This window comes from Callospermophilus lateralis, chromosome 16 (genome assembly GCF_048772815.1).
Source record: "Callospermophilus lateralis isolate mCalLat2 chromosome 16, mCalLat2.hap1, whole genome shotgun sequence".
Taxonomy (NCBI): Eukaryota; Metazoa; Chordata; class Mammalia; order Rodentia; family Sciuridae; genus Callospermophilus; species Callospermophilus lateralis.
The window spans coordinates 68,730,628-68,753,504 of NC_135320.1; the positions used below are offsets into that span (position 1 = coordinate 68,730,628).

At 35.0% G+C, this 22,877-nt stretch overlaps 1 protein-coding gene across 1 annotated transcript in view; it reads right to left on the bottom strand.

The window, feature by feature from the left end:
• Positions 1–458: 458 nt before the first annotated feature.
• The window catches only part of Trps1 (transcriptional repressor GATA binding 1), a 233,410-nt gene continuing 210,991 nt past the window's right edge, over positions 459–22,877 (bottom strand). The window contains exons 5-6 of the mRNA XM_076835609.2: positions 6,423–6,545; positions 459–3,330 (exon numbers count right to left, since the gene is read on the bottom strand). Coding sequence (XP_076691724.1) covers positions 2,269–3,330; positions 6,423–6,545 — 1,185 coding nt within the window. The 3' untranslated portion in view covers positions 459–2,268. The remainder of the gene's footprint in view (positions 3,331–6,422; positions 6,546–22,877) is intronic.

The window sequence follows — 22,877 nt, forward strand, 5'->3', positions numbered from 1 at the left end:
TTCTCTCGCTTTTTTTTTTCTTTTTCTTTCTTTTTCTTTTTTTTTTTTTTAAACAGGAAAACAAAAATGCAAGAATGGAAATGACAACACAACATTAGAAAGATACTTTTAGCTTCATTCACTACAACAGTCACAAACTGGTTGAACTCTACCTGCCATCCAACTTTAAGAAATGAAGACCCGGCACTGTGAGGAAGAAACAAACCCAAACAAAACAAAACAATACAAAGCAACTGCGAGTTAATGTAAAAATGGAGTGCAAATGCGACTACAGAATGCAATAAACACACCAGTGCTGCAGATTCAGCAACACTTATCAAAATAATTTCTGAAATGTTTCATCTGAAACATAGACAAAGCAATAAAAAGAGGATATATGTTTATCATCTTAAGCATAACAATGTGAGTTAAGAGCTTAAAAAGTAAAAAAAAAAAAAAAAAAAAAAAAAGTACTTGGAATGAATAGTGCTACCCTTTTTTCCTAAGTAGGCATAAAAATATTTTCATTTCCTTCTTGTTTCCATACCATTATATCAAGAACTTTCATTTGTTTCATGTTACCGTTTACAACTTTAATGCACACACACACACACAAAAAGATATCTACTGCAATAGAAATAGTTGCTTCATTACCTTGTTTGCTACATTTGCAAATGTAAACAGCTAGGCAGAGCCAGAACTGACTCTAATGCATGATGGAATATCTTTGTTGCATACGTACACTGTAGAAAATAATTATTCAATATGTCAGGCACCATTATTTGAAATGTAATACATTAATATTTACTAGAAAAATAAGTTTTTTTTTCCTATTTGTTCTCCCAACTTCTTTAATGAAATAAGTTAATCTGACAGTGCATCCAGTAGCTTGTAATATCTTCTACATCTCCGTGGCAAAAAATAAACTACTGGTTGGGACAATATAATGCAAATTATTAAAGTCAGTCCTTGTACATACATCCTTGTAGCAAGCATTGAGGCTCGACTAACAGCACCTTTAACCAATTATTTAATGTTCAGTTATTTAGCCCTATTTCCCTGAGCAGTTATGCTGAGGAGCTTCCCTTCATGGATAGTTTTTACAAAGCCTTAAGTATTAAAAAGTACTATGAAGACATACTTCTAAGAATCCTATTTAATGCTACTTAACTAAACCTGTATAAATCTAATGAAGGGTAATGACTGATACATATACCAACTGTCAGTCTGTGGTAACGTAACCTTAGACGCTGCCTGACCACAAAGTTTGGAAATTCTATTTAACCAAAAGAAAATAAATAAATACAGCAGGTTACCTTGTGGAAAAATACCATGTGTTCTAAGCAAATTAAACTCATGGTCTGACATTTGTATCCATCTATTGATTTGAGGGGAGTCCTTTAGTTATAATGTGCCAAGTGAGATTAGTGATCAACAGGAGGCTTAAAAAAAAAATCCAAACTGGTTCATCATAAACAAGAAAGAAATATCTGAAATAAAATTACTACATAAGCACTGAGGACACTTGTTTTTTGAAATGGATATATATTTGGACAAAATGAACCTAAACTGCAAACAAAAGTTCTACTGAGTATTTGAACATCTAAAGGACAAAAAATATCAAGAGAGGGTGTGCATGTGTATGTACAGGCAGGGCTGGCCCAAAACATCGTGCCACCATCTGTCACCTTTCTTGCTGCTCTCTCACCAAACCTAACCACAGTTCTCATTTCTAGGTCCAAATCTGCAACATGGTCAATGAGGGGAGACTGATTTGAGAGGGCGTCATTTTCCTTCTACTGCCCTGGAGATTCAAATTCTCCTCATCTGCCTAGGATTTCACAATACTTTTAAATTTAGGGAACAGTTTCTGGGTTTTTGAACAAACGGGCCAATGGCCAGCCCAATACTGCTTTAGTATCATAATATGTAAACCCATTCAAATTCTAGACAGTTTTTAATCCCTTCACAAACATAATAAATATAGTCTGGTGGGACGTTGTATGGATCGGTTCACCAGTACACATCAGTCAAGGTGGTTTTGACTTACTAGGTTTTAAAAGTGATTGCTTACCATCTTCCATTCTTTCTCACTAACCATTTGTCTCACTTTTAAATCTTGGTAACCTACTCATCAAAAGAAAGAATAATGAAAGAAGGGAATTTCATGTTGGATAAGGCAGGCTCTATGAAGTATTATTTTTTAATAGGTCTTCATAAGACATTACAAGCTATTGAATTCCCATCAAGAAAACCTATTTCTATTTAATTGTGCTAAGTGCTAAGGTTTTACTCTTTAGGTTTTCCATTTTTTTCCATTTGTGCATTGTTCCTATGCAGGCCCCTCTGGATATGTGTTGTGAAGTCATATTTGTCCGTGCAAAGATGCTGGCATATGCTGCACTGGAAAGGTCCACTGTCACCATGGCAACTCATATGCAAAGCATACATCACTTCATCCAGAAAGACAATGCCACAGTGCACACATTTTGTTGAAAGTTCATCTTGAGTACTTCTGTCAACTTTCTCTGTTTTTACTACATTCAAGGGACCTTCGTTTTTTACATTTGGTGGTGCCTTTGTTTTCTCCTTGGAGGCACCATTTGCAGTTGGCCCAGGTCTGGAATGCTTGATCGCCAAATCTAGAGGAATGTCATTGTCTGATCCAACAGCTGAAAAATGAGGAGGCAGATTGAAGGTGGGATAAGGCACATAGTTTTGGCAAGGATTTGGTAGGCCAGGCACATGACTCAAGTAGTGCGGATTCCCAGGAACAGAGAGCTTGTATTTACTCCAGAACCGCAGCCAATCAGCTTCACTCTGGAAGTCATTATGTACAAAGGGAAGTCCAAAAAGTGGGTACTGGTACTTTTCAATGGGGCTGCCTGGTGGTGAGTAATTTGGATGTTTTGCAGGTCTCATGTACTTTTCTATGGGACTGCCTCTCTCAGAACTTCCTTTCCCTTCAGATACAGATGAACTATTTCCTGGTTCTCCAGTACTTTCCTGAGGACTTTTTATCTGAATGTGCAAAGGTTGCATCCTTTTGTGAATATCCAGAGTTTGGCTGACCAGGACTGGCTGCTGAGCAGAATGGCTTTTAGTCAATGAACCCTGGGCTTCGTATTTACTTAGGCTCGGGAGTGGAATTTCTCTCTGGTGGCTTTCAGTTAAATGATCCTCTGACCTCCTCTCTAATGGGCTTCCATTGACCTGCTCCTCACTGCTACCTCTCTGCTGTTTGTTGAGCTGCTCAGCCTGAAGTGCCTCTGGGTTAAGGCGTTTTCTTGTTCTTCTCCTAATAATCTGCTCACCGTTGTTTTGTTTAATGATGTTTAAAGGCCTGGGAGTCTGCAGAGAACACACAAAATACATAAAAGGAAAACATTAAAAAAATACATTCAAATGCATTCGAAATTCCTCACAAATAAAAACCATGCTTAAGTTCAAAGCAAGGATAGGCTTTATGCTACAGATTGACTAAATCTCCTCCTTTTGCCCTAAGCAGGATCAGAGGAAGTAAATAAAGTACACTATTTTAGCTAATTAAATCATGTCCATCTTTACAAGGGGACAGAAAATTTTAACCTACTTAAAAGCAGCTTTTTCAAGCTTAACAGATTTGGGGGTTGCATCATTCAGTAATAAAATTGTGTACAAACTTATTTGATGAAATATGATTTTTTTCAAAAATCTTAAAATTCTTGCATTGTGTGCTAAAATGTTGACAAAGTAATATGGGAGACAGGTATTGATGACTGCAGTGGGAAAATTATGCACTGCTATGGGCTATGTTGTGTCCTGGCAAAAATTTGTATCCCAGAGCACTAATCTTCAATGCGAGTGTCTAGAGATTGGGTATTTAAGAGAGAATTATGGCTGAATAAGGTCATCAAGGTAGGGCCCCAGTCCAACAGAACTGTGACCTCAGAAGAGGAAAAGAGAGATCCCTCTACACTGCAAAAAGGCGCCTATCTAAGTCAGGAGGAGAGCCCTCCCCAGGATCCAACCATGCTGGCACCTTGGATTCCAGTCTCCAGAGCAGTGAGAAAGTATATTTCTGTTGGTTTAAGCTACCCAGTCTGTGTTATTTTGCTAAGCCAGTTTACCCTAATGGATGTATCTTTCTAAAGAACTGCAAACATGAATACAAAATATTCATTTCACAGCAAAAATAATCAAAGACAAACTGACAGAACTGTAACAAAAGATTTCAGGCAATTGAAGCTGTATGAGAGTAATCTTTCCCCCTTCTTACTTTTATTTCTCTTACTTTAATATCTATATATTCACTATGGAAGGTTTTACTTGTTAACAGTAAAGTAAAAAAAAAAAAGGTGAAGCATTAGTTTTGTGTTGAAAAAAAAATCTAAATTCATTTGTAGCCTTGGATGGAGTATCCAATCTGTCATTCTACTCTACTTAAAATGAATACTGACTTTCATTCAGCTTAAGTATTTTATTCAGCTTAGACATTACATGATTAGTATTTATGTACATGCTCAACAGGTGTTTATATTACATGACAAAAATCCATGGATAATACTATAATAAAAACTTTACCTGCACTAAGAGCTCTAACTTTGATTTCTAAAATAAAGTTTAATAAATTAATGCATTTTTCAGCTATAAATTTAGGAGGATATTTAAGTGGTGTTAATGAATGATTAAAAAAAATGAAAACAGGAAATAATTTCTACAAAAAGATGAATATAAGTAATATATAATCTGTGAATTCTTCCTAAAAAGGATGTACCCTAATGCCAGGGAGTGTTATTACATATTAAACAAAATATAACTATAAATCTTTTTTGGAATATTTGTCATGATAAGGTGTTCCAGAAGAAAGATAACATACTTGTTATTAACAACTCAATTGATAGTTTCAGGATGAAAATGCACAGAACTTAGATATGCCATGTGCATAAATTTTATTCAGAAAGTTCAGGTTTATAAAGGGCTCAAGGTATTATAAAAATATGCAGTTTAATCTCTATATAATAAAGAGACCTGAAGTTTACAATTTCATTCCTTTTGAAAACTTTCAAAATTTTAATGGCGATTTTGTGTGAGCAGTAACCTTTATATCTTTCTTTTTATGGTTCATTAAAAAAACTCAAAACTGAAAACATCTTGCCTCTGGAGAGACAAATATTAAAATAATTTTTTGAAAACAGTTTAGTTTATAGCGCAGTGGTTAAATTATCGTAACTTGGCAGAACAGTAATTTAATTAATTCTTAGCCTATAATTGGCCGAAGTTCAATTAAAATCATTAACATCAGGACTCATTAAATGGAAGCTTATTGCCCTGTTTAAATGGTGAAATGTTTAAATGGTTAAAAAAAAAAAAAAGTAAGGTGGTATGTGGTGGTTTGTGTGTGGGGTGGGGGAATCTTTCTACTAGCTACATGCTGACAACTAAGGTTTGCACAGTTTACTACCAATTAGTATTATTGGCAGCATGCACTTTTTTTCAAGGGTGCTTCCAATGGTTCATTTACGAGGATGTTTTGTCTAAAACTGTATTCCTTGTAGCTGTAATCTACTCACCGGCTTGTGCTAACAGCTATGGTAAAATGCCAAGCAAAATGGAAAAGGCACAGGGAAATAGATTTCTGTTTAATAAAAGGGGTATTCCTATTTTAAAGTCAGTTCGTGTCAGCAGATAAACTTTCTAAACTATAAAAATATCCTTCAGGAAGTCAAATGCATATACAGATGAGGGATTTGTGAGTTTAAATCATATTACAGAATTCTAACTAAAATCTGGGAAAAATTAATTCAAAGAACCTCTGTGAGCCAGAGGCATCTGGAGATTTTAAAACCCAAAGCACCTTTGTACCTTTCAATACTTGTACCCTGATGTATCTGCTAATCAGAACCTCAGATACCTCACCCAATACCCTGGAAGCCCTGACAAGAAGGCATTCTCTGGTCCTATTTCACAATTGTGCTTCTGAAAGTACCTGACCTCCAGCTCCCAAGCAGCCAAGGTGACACTGGAGAATTATTAAGGCAAACTGGGAAATAAGCATGTGTCCCCTGTCCTCTATTTTATAGTCAACACTGAAGAGTCCTTATATTTATTTATTAACTTTTTGTATATTTTTGAAACTGTTAAGGTTTCTCCTTTCTACCTAACTAATCCCACTAAATTCTGATAACCGTTAGTTTGTCTATCTCTTATGTGAAGTTCCCAGAAATCAATCATTTTCCTCTTTATATCAAAAGAAGCATAATGCATTACTAATGATCTCAAACGTATCTCCCCATCACATCTAAGCCCTTTTCACCATAAATCACATGTGCACTCAAAATGACTGCATTAAACAGCCCTGCGGGGGCAGGCTGCACAAGCCAGGGAATGGGACTTACCACACCACCAACCAGGCCAGTTCTGCTTTATAAAGCTTTTCCTGAAACAGTGGGACAAATTCTTACCGAGTGAAGCTTCTGGTAGAGGCCACACGCGTTGCATACATATCCGCCATTTGCATTCTTTCGCCAGAGAGAGGTCTTTGTGGTCAGGCAATTGGCACAAAAAACACCCGAGCCTCTACGCCTCTGAAATGGGGGTAGAAAACCAAGGTCAGAGGTGAGTCACATGATCAGTGGAGTTAGACCAAATCAACCCAGGAGTTTTGTCTTCAGACTTGCAACAATGACAGTATAAAACCACAGTGCCCATAATGAGGTCAGGTTCAATTGTGTTTAATAGGCACCACTGATTTTCATTATAATTAACCCTACAGTGATGGATGAGGTGTGTGGAACACCAAAGGCTTTTCACAGAAACAGCTTTAACTTTTTGAACTTTGGGTTTTGTGCCTTTAATGATGACTCCTAAATGCCGAACCCTGAAATATACCTTTTAAAAGTGTCAAAACAAAAGCCATAAAGACAGAACATGGCAATATGGTTAATATGTTTTGGAACAAGCTACCTGAGCTTGAAAATACAGTCAAACTTGGAATAAATGCAGCACGAAAACCATTGAAAATTAAACCAATTCGTGTCTTTTTGCATGTCATTGGTATAACGTAAGTATTAAGAGAATATAAGACACCCAGTTCTTGTCTTTCCTTTTGCAATTGTAAAATCTGAAAGAGAAACATGCTCTATTCCCCAAAGCTGGGCGGACCGGGAGGGACTTCTGCCAACAAGAAGTACAGTATTACTAATGAGAGCCCTTATGAGGTGCCTGCTTAAGCTAGACAGTGTTGTCCCTTCAATGGCTATTTATTTATTTTATTTGACTCAGACTTGGAAATCACAAGCATTTCCGAATACAAACTGATTTTAGTGGCTTGAATTCTGTAATCACCAGATTCAAAAACAATCTAGGAATATTTAAAAGTAGATAATTAGTATTGCCGGTTACATTCTTGCTATCAAGTAATGATTCCATTACACTTCTCATTTAAACAAAAGTCAGGCTGTGTTTGTCGGCACAAATACGAACCGGCAGGAAATGGAATTCTCTTGCTGCAAAAAAGCCAGCCTGAATTGTGGCTCAGCTCTCCTTTCTCTAGGAAGCAAAGCCTTTAATGATAAAATATGCATGTTAGATAAGGAGTGGAAAAAGTCTTGCTGGGACCTAATTTTATTATAAATTAAATATTACAAACGCTATAAGTCAAAAATTCAGGGATTCATAAAATTTAGGCAATTTATTTAACTCGAGTCCATACTGTAGAAGAGTGGAGTGCCTGCCAAGAAAATACAATGGTTATAATTGTACTCTGATACATTTCAAATGGAAAGCTTTCTGCAGACATAATTTTGGCTTCAAGACTGGAACACTTTCTTGGCATTGAAAGGGCATTTGATTCATCGGGTGTTTCACAATGTATCACTAAAAAGACCTGGTGAGCAGCCAGTTCCCTATAGGGTAATTTTTCCATCCAGATGCAAGTGCTATCAGAGGCCCTCGTCAGCTAAACTAATTATGATCTTGCAATTGCTGATGCCTGCTCACTCTAACATTCGACATCCTCCATTAATCATCAATACAAGGAAAATGAATGAAACGTAAAGAAATGAGGGCTGGTAAGCTGCACAGCTATAAAAATCTGAAATGAGAGCAATAACTTAACAAGATTGGGGGAATGTTTTTAGTGAGCACAAAGTCAGGCTAACAATTGCCCTTTTAAACCAAGAACATGGTTTCATTAGTGTAGCAGGTTGTGCCACTTTAGGTGATGTAATAAAAACTTGATTTTCACAAAGATAATCTCCAGTTCTCCTTTTCCTACTGCCCAACACCCCCCATTCCAAGTCAAAACCAAGAAAACACCACAAGTTTCTAAATCTCATCAACAGCAATATCAAACATTGAGCGTCAGGGGTCCACAGATTTCCAGTGGGAACCGTTGCAAAAGTAGAGGCTACTGCCTCCCGAAAACCAGTGAGCCATTAGAGGTCCTGTTATCAAATATCCTGGGGCCCCCTTTATCCAAAGTAAGCTGGGGAGCCTAGTTAGGTTATAATTGTGAAACTTTCCTGGGGCCATCCTGTCATTTTCTTAGATCTAAGTAACATATTTGGCAAATCGACATCAACTTGATCCACATAAAGGCAATGTAAATGTCCATTTGGAAACTAACCCACATATATGGCTGAGGCTCAAACCTGAATGTGGAACCATTCACTGCAGCATGCTCTCCTTTCCTTATGCCCTGGTTGCTTGACGCAGCATGCCAAAGTGGGTGTAATCCTGATTTCAGTGAGCGTTTCAACCCTTGCACAATTTGGTGCTTAATTCTCTTGCAAAGAAAGTGCCCTTCATTAGTTAGAGGGAAAATCCTGAAATTACAGTACTGGTTTCCACAGGCATATCTTGCTGAAAGCAGTCCAATAAAGGTTGTTGTACTTTAGGTAAACCATATCTTATTTCCAGTATACTAGGGGTGTATTGAAGTCACTCAGAATCAGGATATCTTTGACATTAATAATCAGGCTTAGGAGTCAGACTACTTCTATTCAAAATCTGTCTCTGACATTTGCTGTGTGCAACTTTGGGCAAAGTTATTTAACCTCTCAGTGCTGAAATCACCACCATCTTTGCAGTATGAACAGCTCAGAGTATTACATAGATTAACAGATGCAATTAAAACAGTTCCAGGGATGTAGTAAATACCCAGTGAGTTAGCTATTTGTCAAGGGGATTCAACTGTGACTTCTTTTATATGACAAACACACTTTGTTAGTTTTGCTTTTCTCCTCATTTTTTGACATTTGGGACAAACTAAACAATTAGATATTGTCAAAAGTATTTCATTTGTGCCTATCTTCTCAAATATGAGAATGGAAAGTTGAGTCAGAGTGAAATATCTAGGTGTTCACACCTCAAATTCAATGGGAGACTGCTTGCATGGGGGTGGAGAGTGGGAGGTAGGTGAGAAATATTTCACACACAAAATGTTACCTCCCATGTCAACAAATTTAGCACTTTGGTAAGTCTTGGACCATATTTTTGGTGCACTGAAGTTTCTGGAAGCAGCAGAAAAGTGGGGGATGTGGACAGTGTCCTTGGCTGTATGACCACAGAAGCACATCTCTCTCAACCACAGCACAGGTGACAGGCCTGACTTTGTCGCACCATGCACAGTCTGCCTAGACACAGGAACCTCCCTGAAGTAATGCATATCTTGAGCCCAAGCAAGGGCAAAGTGGCAGTTGGCTGCCAAAGGAAGCCTCCCTACCCCCACTTAAAAAGCAAACAAACAAACAAACAAACAAACAGCTTTGACTTAAAGAAAAAGCAAAGCACTAAAGACCATATTCATTCAGTATATCCGGCATGGCAGAGTTTTAAAATATTTTATTATTTTTCTGTATGCCTAGCTTTTTAAGTGCAGAAATCTTGTTTCCCAGTAGTCATCAAAAATTCTAAGTAATTAACACCCAGAACAGTGCTCTGTCTCAAGAGGATAAATATTAGAAAGTTGAAAGTAATATTGTTTATCATTACTTCTATCATTAGTATTTATGCCTATCTTTTGGGGAAAGAGAAGTTTTGTTTTTTGTTTTGTTAACAAATCCTGTCTAAATGTGTTCCACTCAGGTTGACAAGTTTACCAGGAATTGGGCAGAGACAGTCGATGATGTTGTGACAAACAAAAATCAAGAAAATGCATTGTCCAATCCTATATTATAAGCTTATTTTATTTATTTATTTATTTATTTATTTATTTATTTTTTTAGAAACAGCTTATGCTAGGTCCTTGCTAGGTATCAGAGTTCCTAGGTCAGGCAGGACAAATCTCCAGTGATATTTTATATCCACGTTATAGTCATACATGCCTGATGGCTCTAAATGTGCATGTGTATATTTAACAAGTTCCTCTTTTTCTACAACCTCTTTGTAAGAGATAGTAATAATTTGTACCTCTGTGACCTTGTGCAGGAGAGTGGAGAATTATGAGTCCTATGGCTATAGGCAGCACTGGCGAGAAATGAAATAAATAAGTAGCTAATGGGTAACACCAATTGGTGTTCCTGAGGAATGTACTTAGCACAAATCTCCTCTCAAACTGAAAGAAAGCCACATGTAGCAGCTGCATTCTCTGCCCCTGACCTCTAAGCAACACTTTCTACTTCTATGTGGGTTCAACAAAGAGATGCCAGTTGCATAGAAACACATGCCCCAAAGCCCAAACCTACAGAAAAGTCAGCTCAGCTGTAAATTTCTACAAAAAAGCAAAAACAAAAACTCAATTCAAGGAAATAATTATTTTTAAATTTAACCTTAAATATCAGTAGTTTGATCAGTAATGTTTAGGTTGAATTTATGTGTTGCCTCCCTACTATTTTTGTGGATTGGTAATTTCCTCTATGACAAAGGAAGGGTAGTGGTAGGACCCATTAGTAAGGAGTTTCTAGCCAGTGATTGGCCTAGCAGGTACTTTTCAATAATCACTAAGAGGACTTGAGATCACATGTTTCTTTTCTGTATTTCAAATGTATTATAACCACAAAATTTTTACAAAAACAATGTAGGTGATGAATTGGACAATCATACATATCAGAGTTTGAAATAGAAAATGATGAATGTAACTTTTAATATAGGTACACTTTAAATCCAAATTTATTTTTCCCCTGAAGTATATCAAGAAATATAAAGGACTAAATAACTATTTAAAATAAAGCAAGGTAGGTGAGGCTGAGGTACGAGAATTGCAAATTCAAGGCCAGCCTACGCAACTTAGCAAGACCCTCTCTCAACATAGAAATCTTCTTTAAAAAGGTTAGGGATGTAGCTCAGTGATAGACTGCTTGCCTAGCATCTGTGAGGTCCTGGGTTTGGTTCCTAGGCCTACTAAATAAAGGAATAAATAAAATAATAAATGAGAAGTAAGACAAAGAGAAACAAAATATCTTTAGCCTTTATTAATAGCAAACCACTGTATGGATATAATTATAGCAGTTTTATTTCTCCAAAGCACCCAAGTTTTGCTTTTAGGAGACTTAATTCCTCATTTAGTTTTATATCATTCTGAACTGAATCTTGGTATATGTGTTGGTAAGTACAGATATGACAGAAATAAAAAATGATAAAAAAAGTTTTACATTGATTCAGCTGTTTTTATGGCTTATTTTATTATTTGAAAATCAGCCAAAAGCAAAAATTTTAAGGTTTTCAAATTTCATTATTAACAAAGAACTGATTTCATCTGATTAATAAATAGCAAATTTGATTGAATTATTTATTCAAGTGGCTTAACATTTAGAGACATGGATATTCATTTCTAAGATATTAGAAGTCTCCATTGGTGAAGGAATTTGTGCAAAAATGATCTTTTATAATAGTTTTCTATGAATAAAAACCATACTGAGACCATGTAATTACATAATAAGCCTTGATAGGCAGAGTATTTACTCACATTTTTTATGGTTTTATATCTTTGCCATTTTAAATCGAATCAATCTGAAATTTGATATATGTGCTGTTAGTCTGGATGTACCCCAAATATTTTTAACTCTTTAAATATTTTCTGTCTTTATTTGATTATATCTAGAATTCTTTGCAAATTTCATTTTAGGGAAATGCACAGATGGCTATGATAGAACCTTCTGGTACAATTTTGCAGTAATAAAATTTTAGTGGTAAATTTAATTCAATTCAGTTCTAGGAATAGTTACTGAGTGTCCACCATGTGCCTGGTACTGTGCTGGAAGTGGGGGTCATGGCAGTGTACAGAGTTTTCCATGGTCTGAAATCTTGCAGAGTGCCCAGTGGAATCTAAAAACATCAAATGATACAAACTGAGATTGTTTATGAACATTGATCGTTTAAGGCATGTAAATTACATGGAAATTCTGCTGAAGAAACCAAATTATTCACCGTGAACAAATCTCATTAAAGGGCTGAAAGTTATCTTACTAGCAGTTGATTCACTCTCTATGCTCCTTTATAAAAAAGTATAATCATCTAGTCCTTTTAGAAACAAATTAACATTTGTTTACTGTCCCATTAGTAATAATGTCCTATCAACACCATTGCCCTACTAACTAGCAAGAGAGCTGACAAGAGTTAAATAATGTGTTTTCAACTGTTGGCTATATAATACACAGTCAATAGCTGTTGAATAAATAAATCATTTATAAAAATAAATGATTAAGTTAGTCCTTATTACTATTACTTCACCATGATGAGACACAGAAGGCCACATCCTTTACCTGCTTTTCCCCACAGGCTATATTGACTATATACGATGCTACAGAATACATAGAATGCGGCAACTAGAATGACTTAAAATTAGATGGTGGCTTGCAGTGAACAGCTTTAGATTAACAGGCAGAATTTTACCAGAAGCACAGGCTGATCATTAGTTTAGCAAGAGCAAAGAGAAGAACTCTGCCAACAGAAAGCAATAGTTACCAATATCTCGGCTGACTTTTGTTCCAAATAAAATTGTGAAGAATCAGTTGAAATGAGCTGTACAACAAGTCTATGCCTGCTTTAAAACAACCCTCTTTGCCCTCAGATTTCTTGCCAGGAAACAGAAGGGACTCCATACGGTTCAGCCAAAACCTCATCTTATAATCACCTATCTCAGAGCTTGGAAATAAAACCTGTTTACCTGGCTTATTTAACTCACTTCCTCAACACATCAGCAATGAGAATGGAGACCAGTATCAACTCAACTAACGTCTCTGGCTAGGAGTGATGGAACAACTCCTGCTCCAGGACATGAGGCAATATATACCCTAGCAATCCTACACTGGGCCCAGGTACAAATGTGCCTCAGCCTCATCCCACTGACACTTCACCATGCAGAGAGTTGCCCAATGTATCAGGCCATGCTCGGGTGCAAAACACATTAACTGCATCTCTTCTGATATGCAACTGGTGACTCCTGAAGTGAGAGAACAGAAAAACAGAATTCCCCAATGCATAGCCCACAGTTTAGATTATTCATACAGATTCTTCAAATCTGATGACTCTGGAAATTAGCCACACAGATATAAAACCTCTCACACAGGTCTGAGGTCTCCCTTCTTTGACTCACCCTCTATTTTGTAAAGGAGCAAATCAAACATCCAATGTCATACACAAATTGCATAACAGAATCATATCTGGGAAAAGCCAGATCTTCCGAGTTCTAACTCATGCCATTTCTGGAATAATGTGCTGCCTTTACAGCAAGTACGCATTTGGACAGCTAAAAATATGGTTGAAAATTTATGTCTGCACTGTCTTTTTTCATTCCACGTGAAAGTCATTATTGTCAAAAGAACTACTCAAGTCTCTCACTGCTTCTATTTCTGCCACCATGTATCTGTTTTCACCTTTCCTTCAGCTACAACAATGGCTGGAAAGTTGTTCCACAGGGACATTTTCTTCTATGCCAGTGCCAAAATCTGACACTGGATGGGGGAAAAAATGTAATAGAAGGATTTTTGGAGGCACTATTAGGCAATTTTAGCACCTCTTAAGCAAATTTTGGCTTGAAGTTTTGAAAAATTCTTTTAACAAATCTACTGCATATTTCATTTATACAGTAAATTTAACAAACACATTTATTATGGGAATATTTCACATTATGAAAAATAAAAATCTCAGTGATAGACATATCCTAGAAAAAGCCTAGAATCCAAAGTTCTCAGTTTCTAAGCATTTAATCAGAGAAACAAATGGTTATTTTATGAACTATATAGAGTTGCTTTTATAATAGTTAAAGATGATCATGATTTTTTTGAAAGAAAGAAATAATTAAAAACATTTTTTTGTTAGTTCACAAATAACAAATGGCCCATGAAGTGTTACTGTCCTCAGTGCAGTTATGTATATCTCAATGTTTCCTTAATATTTCCAAATAGTATTGGGAGTCATAAATTCATTTGGAAGAGTCTCCTGGATCCCAAGTTTAAAAGCTCCTGATGTATACTATCCAGGTTTAGATTTAAAGCAAATAATTAGGTATTCTTATTTTTCTTTTATTGATGAGATAAAAGACTGAAAGTAGTTTTTTGATTTATCTAGCATCAAAATATATATCTGGAACCTGATTTAAACACTAAGCAATGAACACATGCATCAAACAGTACATGATAACTCATTAATACGTAAAACTTTTTGGTTTTGTGTATCCCTTAAAAAGAGAGTTTTTAAAAACTCAAACAAGTAAACAACAACAACAACAACAAAACCCATTCAGGTCTCTAAGTAAGATCACATTCCACAAAGCATTTCTGAACCAATCATCTGGTCCAATTCTCTTATTTGACTTTTCATCTCTTCTTTAATAATTACCATTGAAAATTTAATATATGCCAGATAATGTAATATACAGGCTTAGTCTAATTATCTGATGTCCTCAAAACCATCCTAAGAGGCAAGTATTATTATTTTTATTCCTTCCACTAAGGACTAGAAAACTGAGGCTTAGTAACATTTCCAACTGCCAAATAATAGGGCTAAGATACAAACCCAGGCCTCCTTCACTTCCGAGCCACAGTTCTTTGCCATGTTTTAGGTCTTATCACTCAGGAGGAGACTGGGGAATTTTTATCAAAAATATTTCACCATAGCCTGGCTTTGAAGAACTCTTATCTCTTCAAGTCACCCTATAACAGCTGATTGAAATTATGCAAGTTTTAAGGTAACAGAAAGAAATGACTCATCCTTGATCAGATATGGTAACAAGCTCCTCTGAGAGTGACAGACACAGTCATAGCTAGAGGAACAGAGCATTTGGCTGATGGAGAGCAGAGGTGGGGAATGGGGGTAGGCGGTGTGCAGCTCATGTGTTTTGATCCTGCTGTGTAAAAGAAAAGGGAGGGGAGCAGGGAGAGAAGGAGGGAAAGAAGGGGAGGGGGAGGAAGGTAGGTCTGTGCTGCTTTTACAAGCAGAAGTTGGTGACACCACTTAGATTCCTTTGCAGTGCCTGTCACATGGGAAGACCACTGTGAACTATGATCTCTGCTCTTGTAGCAACTTGGCTAGAGATGGGTAGGATAATGGTGCTGGGGTTTTGGTGTGTTCTGTAAACACAAGTGTTCATGTAACAATTCATGACACGGATTTTATATATCCCCAGGCAGAGACCTTCTGCAACGTTTGGTATCATCATTACTCAGATCAAATACTGCCAATTATAAAAGATAAGGTTTATTTTTACCAAATTTCTCAAGATTCAGGTAGTATAAAAAGTTATTTCCCCTTAAATACTCCCCATTGTATACATGAGTTTATGTTCCTTATGTGCCTGTGGTGTTCATGTTTCTATTTTTCTTGGGTGAGACACAGCAAAGACACAAATATTCTTAATTCTTAAGCACTTCTTAACAGGATCTTAAATCTAGAGGACATGGCACAGGTTGGATGTAAAAACAGTATTTTGTCTTCTCAGCCAAAAAAAAAAAAAAAAAGGTAACTACTGATTGTTTCCATCAAAACAAGAAAAACTTATGGGAATACAAGAGTTAAAAACAGAGAGATTCAAAACACTAAAAGTGATAGTAAAAACCTTCAAATGTGCCAACAAAGAGACCAGACACCAAATACAATTTAATTTGGACAAAAAATTTGATGGACTATTCTATTAATATTGCTTATGCCATTTCATTATCTATAACTTTTAAATATATAAGTGGGTTAATAAACTAGGGAAGTGAACCTGAATTTTATTTAGTTTTTGAATCTATGAATTATTTTAACATGTTATCACATTAATTTAATTTTGTATTTCCTCAAATTGCATAAAATTGCTAGGTATTTAAAGACATTCTCCCAATGACTGAAATAAGTGCCCAGTGGTTGTGTTGTGTTGTTCAAATGGAAGATTGTCTTTAATAAGAGCTCTGTGACTGTGATAGGTAAAAAATGGAACATGAGCAGATAATTTTATTATAGAGGTACTGTGCAGACAGGGAAATCGAAGCTGATTTTTAAAGTTTTAATAACACGATTTTTAAAAGACTACTTGGAATTTCCTTAACAATAATGATGTAATTTTGTAATAACTGAAATCTTTCATGAGAAAACTGCTTCTTCAATAACTCACCCAGTCAATTACAAAGGAAAGTCCTGTAATAGGCTATTCCCCCAGTCAAATAGCTCACGTACACGACTTCCTTTTCAATTACCAACTTGTCTGCAGTACCATCTGTAAAAACGAACACATACCTTATGCTGCCAGTTTCTGCTTTTGCACGTCCATTAGTGGGACTGGCTGCAGCTGCTCAAGAAGAAAGCAAGGATTGTCTTTGTTTTGATATATATTCCCCCTTCAATGCCTCCATGTTAGCTCAAGGTAGCACACTGTCTTGGGTAGGGAACTGCACTCAATAGGCTCCCTTGCACCCGGGTCTTTGTGATCTGGAGTTTGTTAATCACACTAGATCACATACCAAAGCAAGAACTACCTCATCGCATCCAGCACTCTCAAGACTTCCCCCTCAGCCATCCATACCAAAAGGAACAGTTAAAAATCATCCTGTGCTTTGACATTTTGTCCATCCAGCAGAGTATCAGGAAGCCAACACTAAGACCTGGCAGCAGGAATGGAGACACAAAACTCCGGCTGCGTGAGATTTTATTTCAAGAGAGGGACTCTGAAAGTAGAACACAGCAACTTTTCAAAAACTTTATTTCCCCAGCCTCAGGTTTATATTCTTTGACTGTTGGCATTATTTTTTCCTCCCTAGATGAACATTATTAATCTGTTCACAGTCTCTGCCAAAGTTGTAAATAAATTATTGCAAGAAATTACCCACGATTAAGTTTTCAAAGTGACCTACCCTAAAGAAACAGCGCTCCTCCCTACTGTGAAGTAATGGGAATTAAACAAAAGAAAAAAAAAGTTACCAAACTCTTAAAAAAATAATATTTGAAAAGAAGATGAACAGAGAAGCTGAAATTTAAAACACACGAAAGAAATAATAATTAAAAAAAATAGAAATTGCTCAGTTATGATTTACCCTATGTTATTCCATGTTCCTAATATATATCAAAACTACTCTTCATCAGAAGAGGTACTTTGCTTGTTAGTGTGGAAGCTTACTTTCTGGAACATCAAAATGTCAATTTTGCCTCAGCTTTTCATATATCAAATTGTCTCAAATCACCAAATAGATCTACTTTCTTAATATTTAGGTACAAAAGAAAGAGAGTGCTGCATTCCAATTATTTTACTTGCAAGTTTCATTCCCAGGTGACTGGGAGACTCTGAAGGAAGGATCTATTTTAATCTTTGTACTATCTGTGCATTGAACATGGTACGCATTAAATTTAACAACTTAATTGAATTGAATTCTATCAGAAGAGATACTGATGATTTCAATAAACAGCCATTCCTTTATAATATGTGTATGTACATGTGTGCACATGCAAATGTGCCGTGAAAAAAGATTAAGGGTAGCTTTATTCATGCAATATAAATGGCTGTAATCGTTACAGAAACTTCCTGTAGAACTGAAAACAGTTTCACTTTTGTGAGATGCAAAAGAAAATAAATTCAGGACCATATTCAGACTGTGTATTCTATGAGAAGAGAAAAGTATGGGCCTTGTTTCCTTAAGCTTCTGAACAATTGGCAAAAATTGCGTATGTTGGTGTGTGCATTTGGCTGTATGTATATGTGTGTACATGGTTATAACATACAGACCCTCCTATAATGAATCCACTGAAACACTTTCAAGCACACTGTAGTGAGATGCCACAAGCTACTTTAATTTTCATTAAAATAATATCACATTTTTAAAGTGAAGCTAAATTATCCATGATGGTCTTAAGAAATTCCATGAATTTCCTGAAGTTGAGAATACATATGATTAACCTACAAAATTTTTAATAATTAATAACATAATTTGTATAAGTCTGAAAACAGTAATGGACTACCCAGAAGAAGTGTGTCTTCTATGTCAGGTTAATAGTGATTTACTTTAACAGGCACAAAATAAGACAGTGATAACTTGAAATTCATTTATATTATCAATTTATTTTTATTATTATGTTCCAGCTCTTAATTCACATTCATAATTATCATAAATATAATATGTCTGAAAGAATAATGAATGCCATGCTTGATATGTATTAATGAGCACTACATTCCTTTTCACTCTTAATTTCGGAAGATTTTAAATATTTCAAGAGATATTATATGTAAGAAGATATTAAATAGTTGAATAAGCTTTTGAACAAAGCTTAAACTCCATGAGCACATGTTGACACTGTATATTATGCAAAACCTTACATAAAGGGACTCAAAATTCATTCATATTTATTTTCATGACATAAAAAGTATGAACAGTGACCAAAGACTTCCTTATATAATTGACTATTTTATAAATGTTTAATATATTGGTTACATATTTCAAAATATATAAAAACTGCTTTTTGTTTTTCTCTCCCATTCTCTCTTTTAAGAAGGAGTTCCAAAAGATCTTGAAGGAACTCAATGCATAAGTCCATCTTTGTTGATTTATTCACTTTCATAAGATTGGTGAGTCTATCAAAGATACAAATTTCTCACCCAAAAATGAAGTCAAAATTTAGGCAAGGAATGAGTGCCTTTGGGAATTTTCTGAAACATAATGGAATGCTTTGTAGATCATATCCCCTCACGCATATAATATTATTCATTTCTACTTGCAGATAGTTTTCTACTTTCATACAATGTAGACACACAGGTTGCATAGCAATGAATATTCAATTAATAGATCACATATAAAAGTTGATTCATTTAGACTTCTGTAGGTCCAGACTTAGACAACTTTGCGCAAGAACTAATGTTGGGGGCTAGTTTAAAATTCATACTCACAAATTTTGTTCCATTTGGAATCTGATAGTTTCTTTTTTGCTCCCCCTCACAACTTAATATAGAAGCACACAACATACACTTCAAATATGTATATGTATATACACACAAATTTGCTTTTCAAAAAGTGTGGGTTCAATGTCTTCTAATTTAATATACCTAAAAAATCTGGGGTTGATGGTTTTATATTTTAAAATATCAACTTAGAAATCCTGAAGTTATGCTTCTTTCCTAAAGGTATATCTTAGAAGATAAAATATCTCTAAGATAAAAAATGACTTAAAAAATGTAACAGTAGAATTAATGAATCAATGAAACTTAAGAAAACAGCAGGAAGCATTTCATAGAGAATTTTGTAAGGTTAAAGTTTTTTGAAGATAAGACATGCTCAAAAAAGTGGTGTATTCTGTGAAGAGAAAGTTAAATGGCATTCTTTTCTACCTATCATTTAAGATTTTAGTTAATTAAATTACATATATATATATATACACATACATACAAACAGGTACAGAAAGTATATACAGAAGATTTTGATTATAAGGTAGCATACACACTTACTTAATGTGCTCATGTATATACTTCTTGGGTAAAATAAAAAAGTGAAAATAGCTGTTTTCCTCTAAATCCATCTAAAAGAAGGCAGATATTAAAAAATAAAAAGAAAAAATTGAATGGTACCAGACTAAAATTCAAAGTATCTCACTTTAAAAAAACAACACCAACAGGCAGAGGAAAGAAAAGTCACAATTTTTAAAGAAGAAGAAAATCACCATTAGCAGAGGTTTAGCTAATTAGCCCACCTAATGCAGGGCTTTTATGTATGTAGGTTTACAAATTTCAGAAAATGACCAAATTATTCCACTTATATCATTAACTTGACCCTTTCCAGAATTTGACCTTCTAATAGATTTGTTTTATAAGATATGACATTGTGAACAGCTGTGCTATTCTTTCTTGAACTTGAATTAAAAAAAAAAATCTTAGATGAAAACAGGCTGCATTTACTAAAGCATGTGTATTCTTTGGTAACCGTTGGGAGGGGGGAGCAGAGATGGAAAATATTGTGAGTTCCTATCTGTGCAAGTCATTTCGAAGCTCAGGAAAGACACTGAAGTATTTCAAACATTTTGGACAGTCAAATGATGTAGAAAGAATTTGAAAATATCTCTACAAATCGAGTTCATTAATATAAAGAGGTATGATTGTTGAAATAAAAAGGCCATATATCTGATGTTCTGATCTTCAATCCCCCAATCACTGGGTAGATGCTAATACATGCCTATTGCAAATGGGATATGTTCATTCTGGTTGGTGAGGCCCTCTCCAAAATTTTACTTTTGAAAACTAAATATAAATAAGGATTAAGTTAGACAACTTCAGAGGGAAAAATTCTCTAAGTTTTATTTAAGGACACAAAAACTTTCAGGCCTATTGGGAATTTTAAACTGTCCCCAAAATACTTTGTGATAGATAATATTTAATGTAACATCTAAATAATAGGTAATTGGATTTAATTTGCTGGTATTACTCAGAATTTTGTTAATGGCAAAAGAAACACTGGATTTATAGTTGGAGTGCGAAGGAGGAAAACAAATGTTTAATAGTCATGGTTTCTACCCCTACTCAATTTGGTATCAAGTTTAATCTTGTAGAGGTAGTTATGTTTAAGCGTTATTTTTCTACCTTGGCTCCACAAGGCATCCTGACTTATAATTCAAGAAAATACTTTAGACAAGTAATAAATTGTAGCACAGAACTAAAAGCACAAATGAAAGCTATTCTTCATTTCAATTACACTTTTAATACATTAATTATCTGTTTATCTGATTACTGTTTCTGATAGGTCCGCCACTGTCCAACACTCCAAGCATGCTGTTCTTTTTACAAGAAGTGGAGGTATTTGGAGGGGGAAAAAAAAAAAATCAGACAACTCTGTTTCCAGTGTCTAGGGGATAATTGTTACCTTTCTCCTTTTCAACTTTAAAAGAAAGCACTGTCTATTTTGCTCAGGGCAGCTGTTGTTAAAGCTCCTGCTGTCACAATCTTTTCAACCTGAGTAGATTTAGGATTATTTTAAAATGATTGTTGTATCCCACTAAGCCTTCAGTTGCTGTTAATGTCCACACACAGGATAATTAACCCAGGGAACATGCGTTTATATATATATATATATATATATATATATATATATATATATATATATATATATATACATACACACACACACACAAACATGTATTGTACCTGGATAATTCTGAATGATTTATTTTAACTTAAGAAAAGAATGTAGATAAATCTTTTATGGAGAATGTAATATTGGCAGGCTCAGCTATAATAACAATTATTAAAATATTTGGTCTTAAAGATCTGAAATTCATATTTTGAAAATTCTGAAAACAATATTCACTTAAAACAGACTTTCGGAATCAGATCCATTCTTTTACTTTATTTTGAATATGGGGTGATATAATCCTGGGATATAAGCAGAGAGAATTTACTTCAATAGTTTAAAAAAAATCATTGTACACCAAATGATTGTAGCATTGTGATATCCTTAATGCTTTGTAAAGATTATCTTTTTCACTTACTAAAGGTCCATGGAATTAGCTAAAATCAATATTTTGAAAATATATTTTTCAGTTCAGAGTTTGATGAGATGTGCTTCTCAAATTAAATGTGTAATTTCAACTTGGCGATATGAGTGCAATTTTCCATTAGAACTACAATTAAAATGCATTTTGATCCCAGTCATAAACACTGGTTTCCTTTAGCTGTCTTCTAAGTTGATTTAGATTTTCCTTAGCAACCAATGCACAGCCTTCCCCACCCCTTTATTCCTCTGAAATGTTTATTACCTGTTGAAATCTTGTTGGCTTGCAGAGGTAGAAGACAGGAAAGGAATAAACTTATAACTTAAATGCTTGATAGTTAATCAATAAGCAAGGGATTTTCTCCTTCAGGAATTCACTGCCCTATAAACTCTGACTCCTCTCTCCATCTAGGAAAAGACATAAAAAGTCTCTACTTTCCACAAGATCCAAAACCTTTAATCACAGCAACATACTGAAGAGCATAAGAAACATACTGTCATTTGCTTATGATTATAAATTACTGATTTAGTATATTTCAATAAAATTGCTAACAAGTTTCTAATATACAAAGGGACCAAGCGGACAAGGTCTTTGAATTCATTTATTATTTTATTTTATTGGTTCTTTTTAGTTATACATGATAGTAGAATCCATTTTGATATTTATAATTATATAAGCATGGCATACATCTTATTCTAATTAGGACCCCAGTACCTCTCCCTCCTCTTCTTTTTCCACACCCCTGTTCCTTTTCCTCTGTTGATCATGCTGCCATTTAAGGCCTGTGAATTTAAACACATATCTCTATTTCCAAACTTTCTCCGAAGGAAATATTAAATATTTTCATTATATTGGTTTCCCTGTGATGGAACATCTACTTTCCTGGAGAATCAATGTCATTTCTAGAAAGAAGCACAATTCATTAAGAATAAAGCTGATGCATAAGGTGACAGGACTAACTTGGTAGTAGCCAAGGGTGATGTTAAAATATACAAATGTCAGTGTGACATGGGCACTGACTGATGAGAATCAGAGAATTT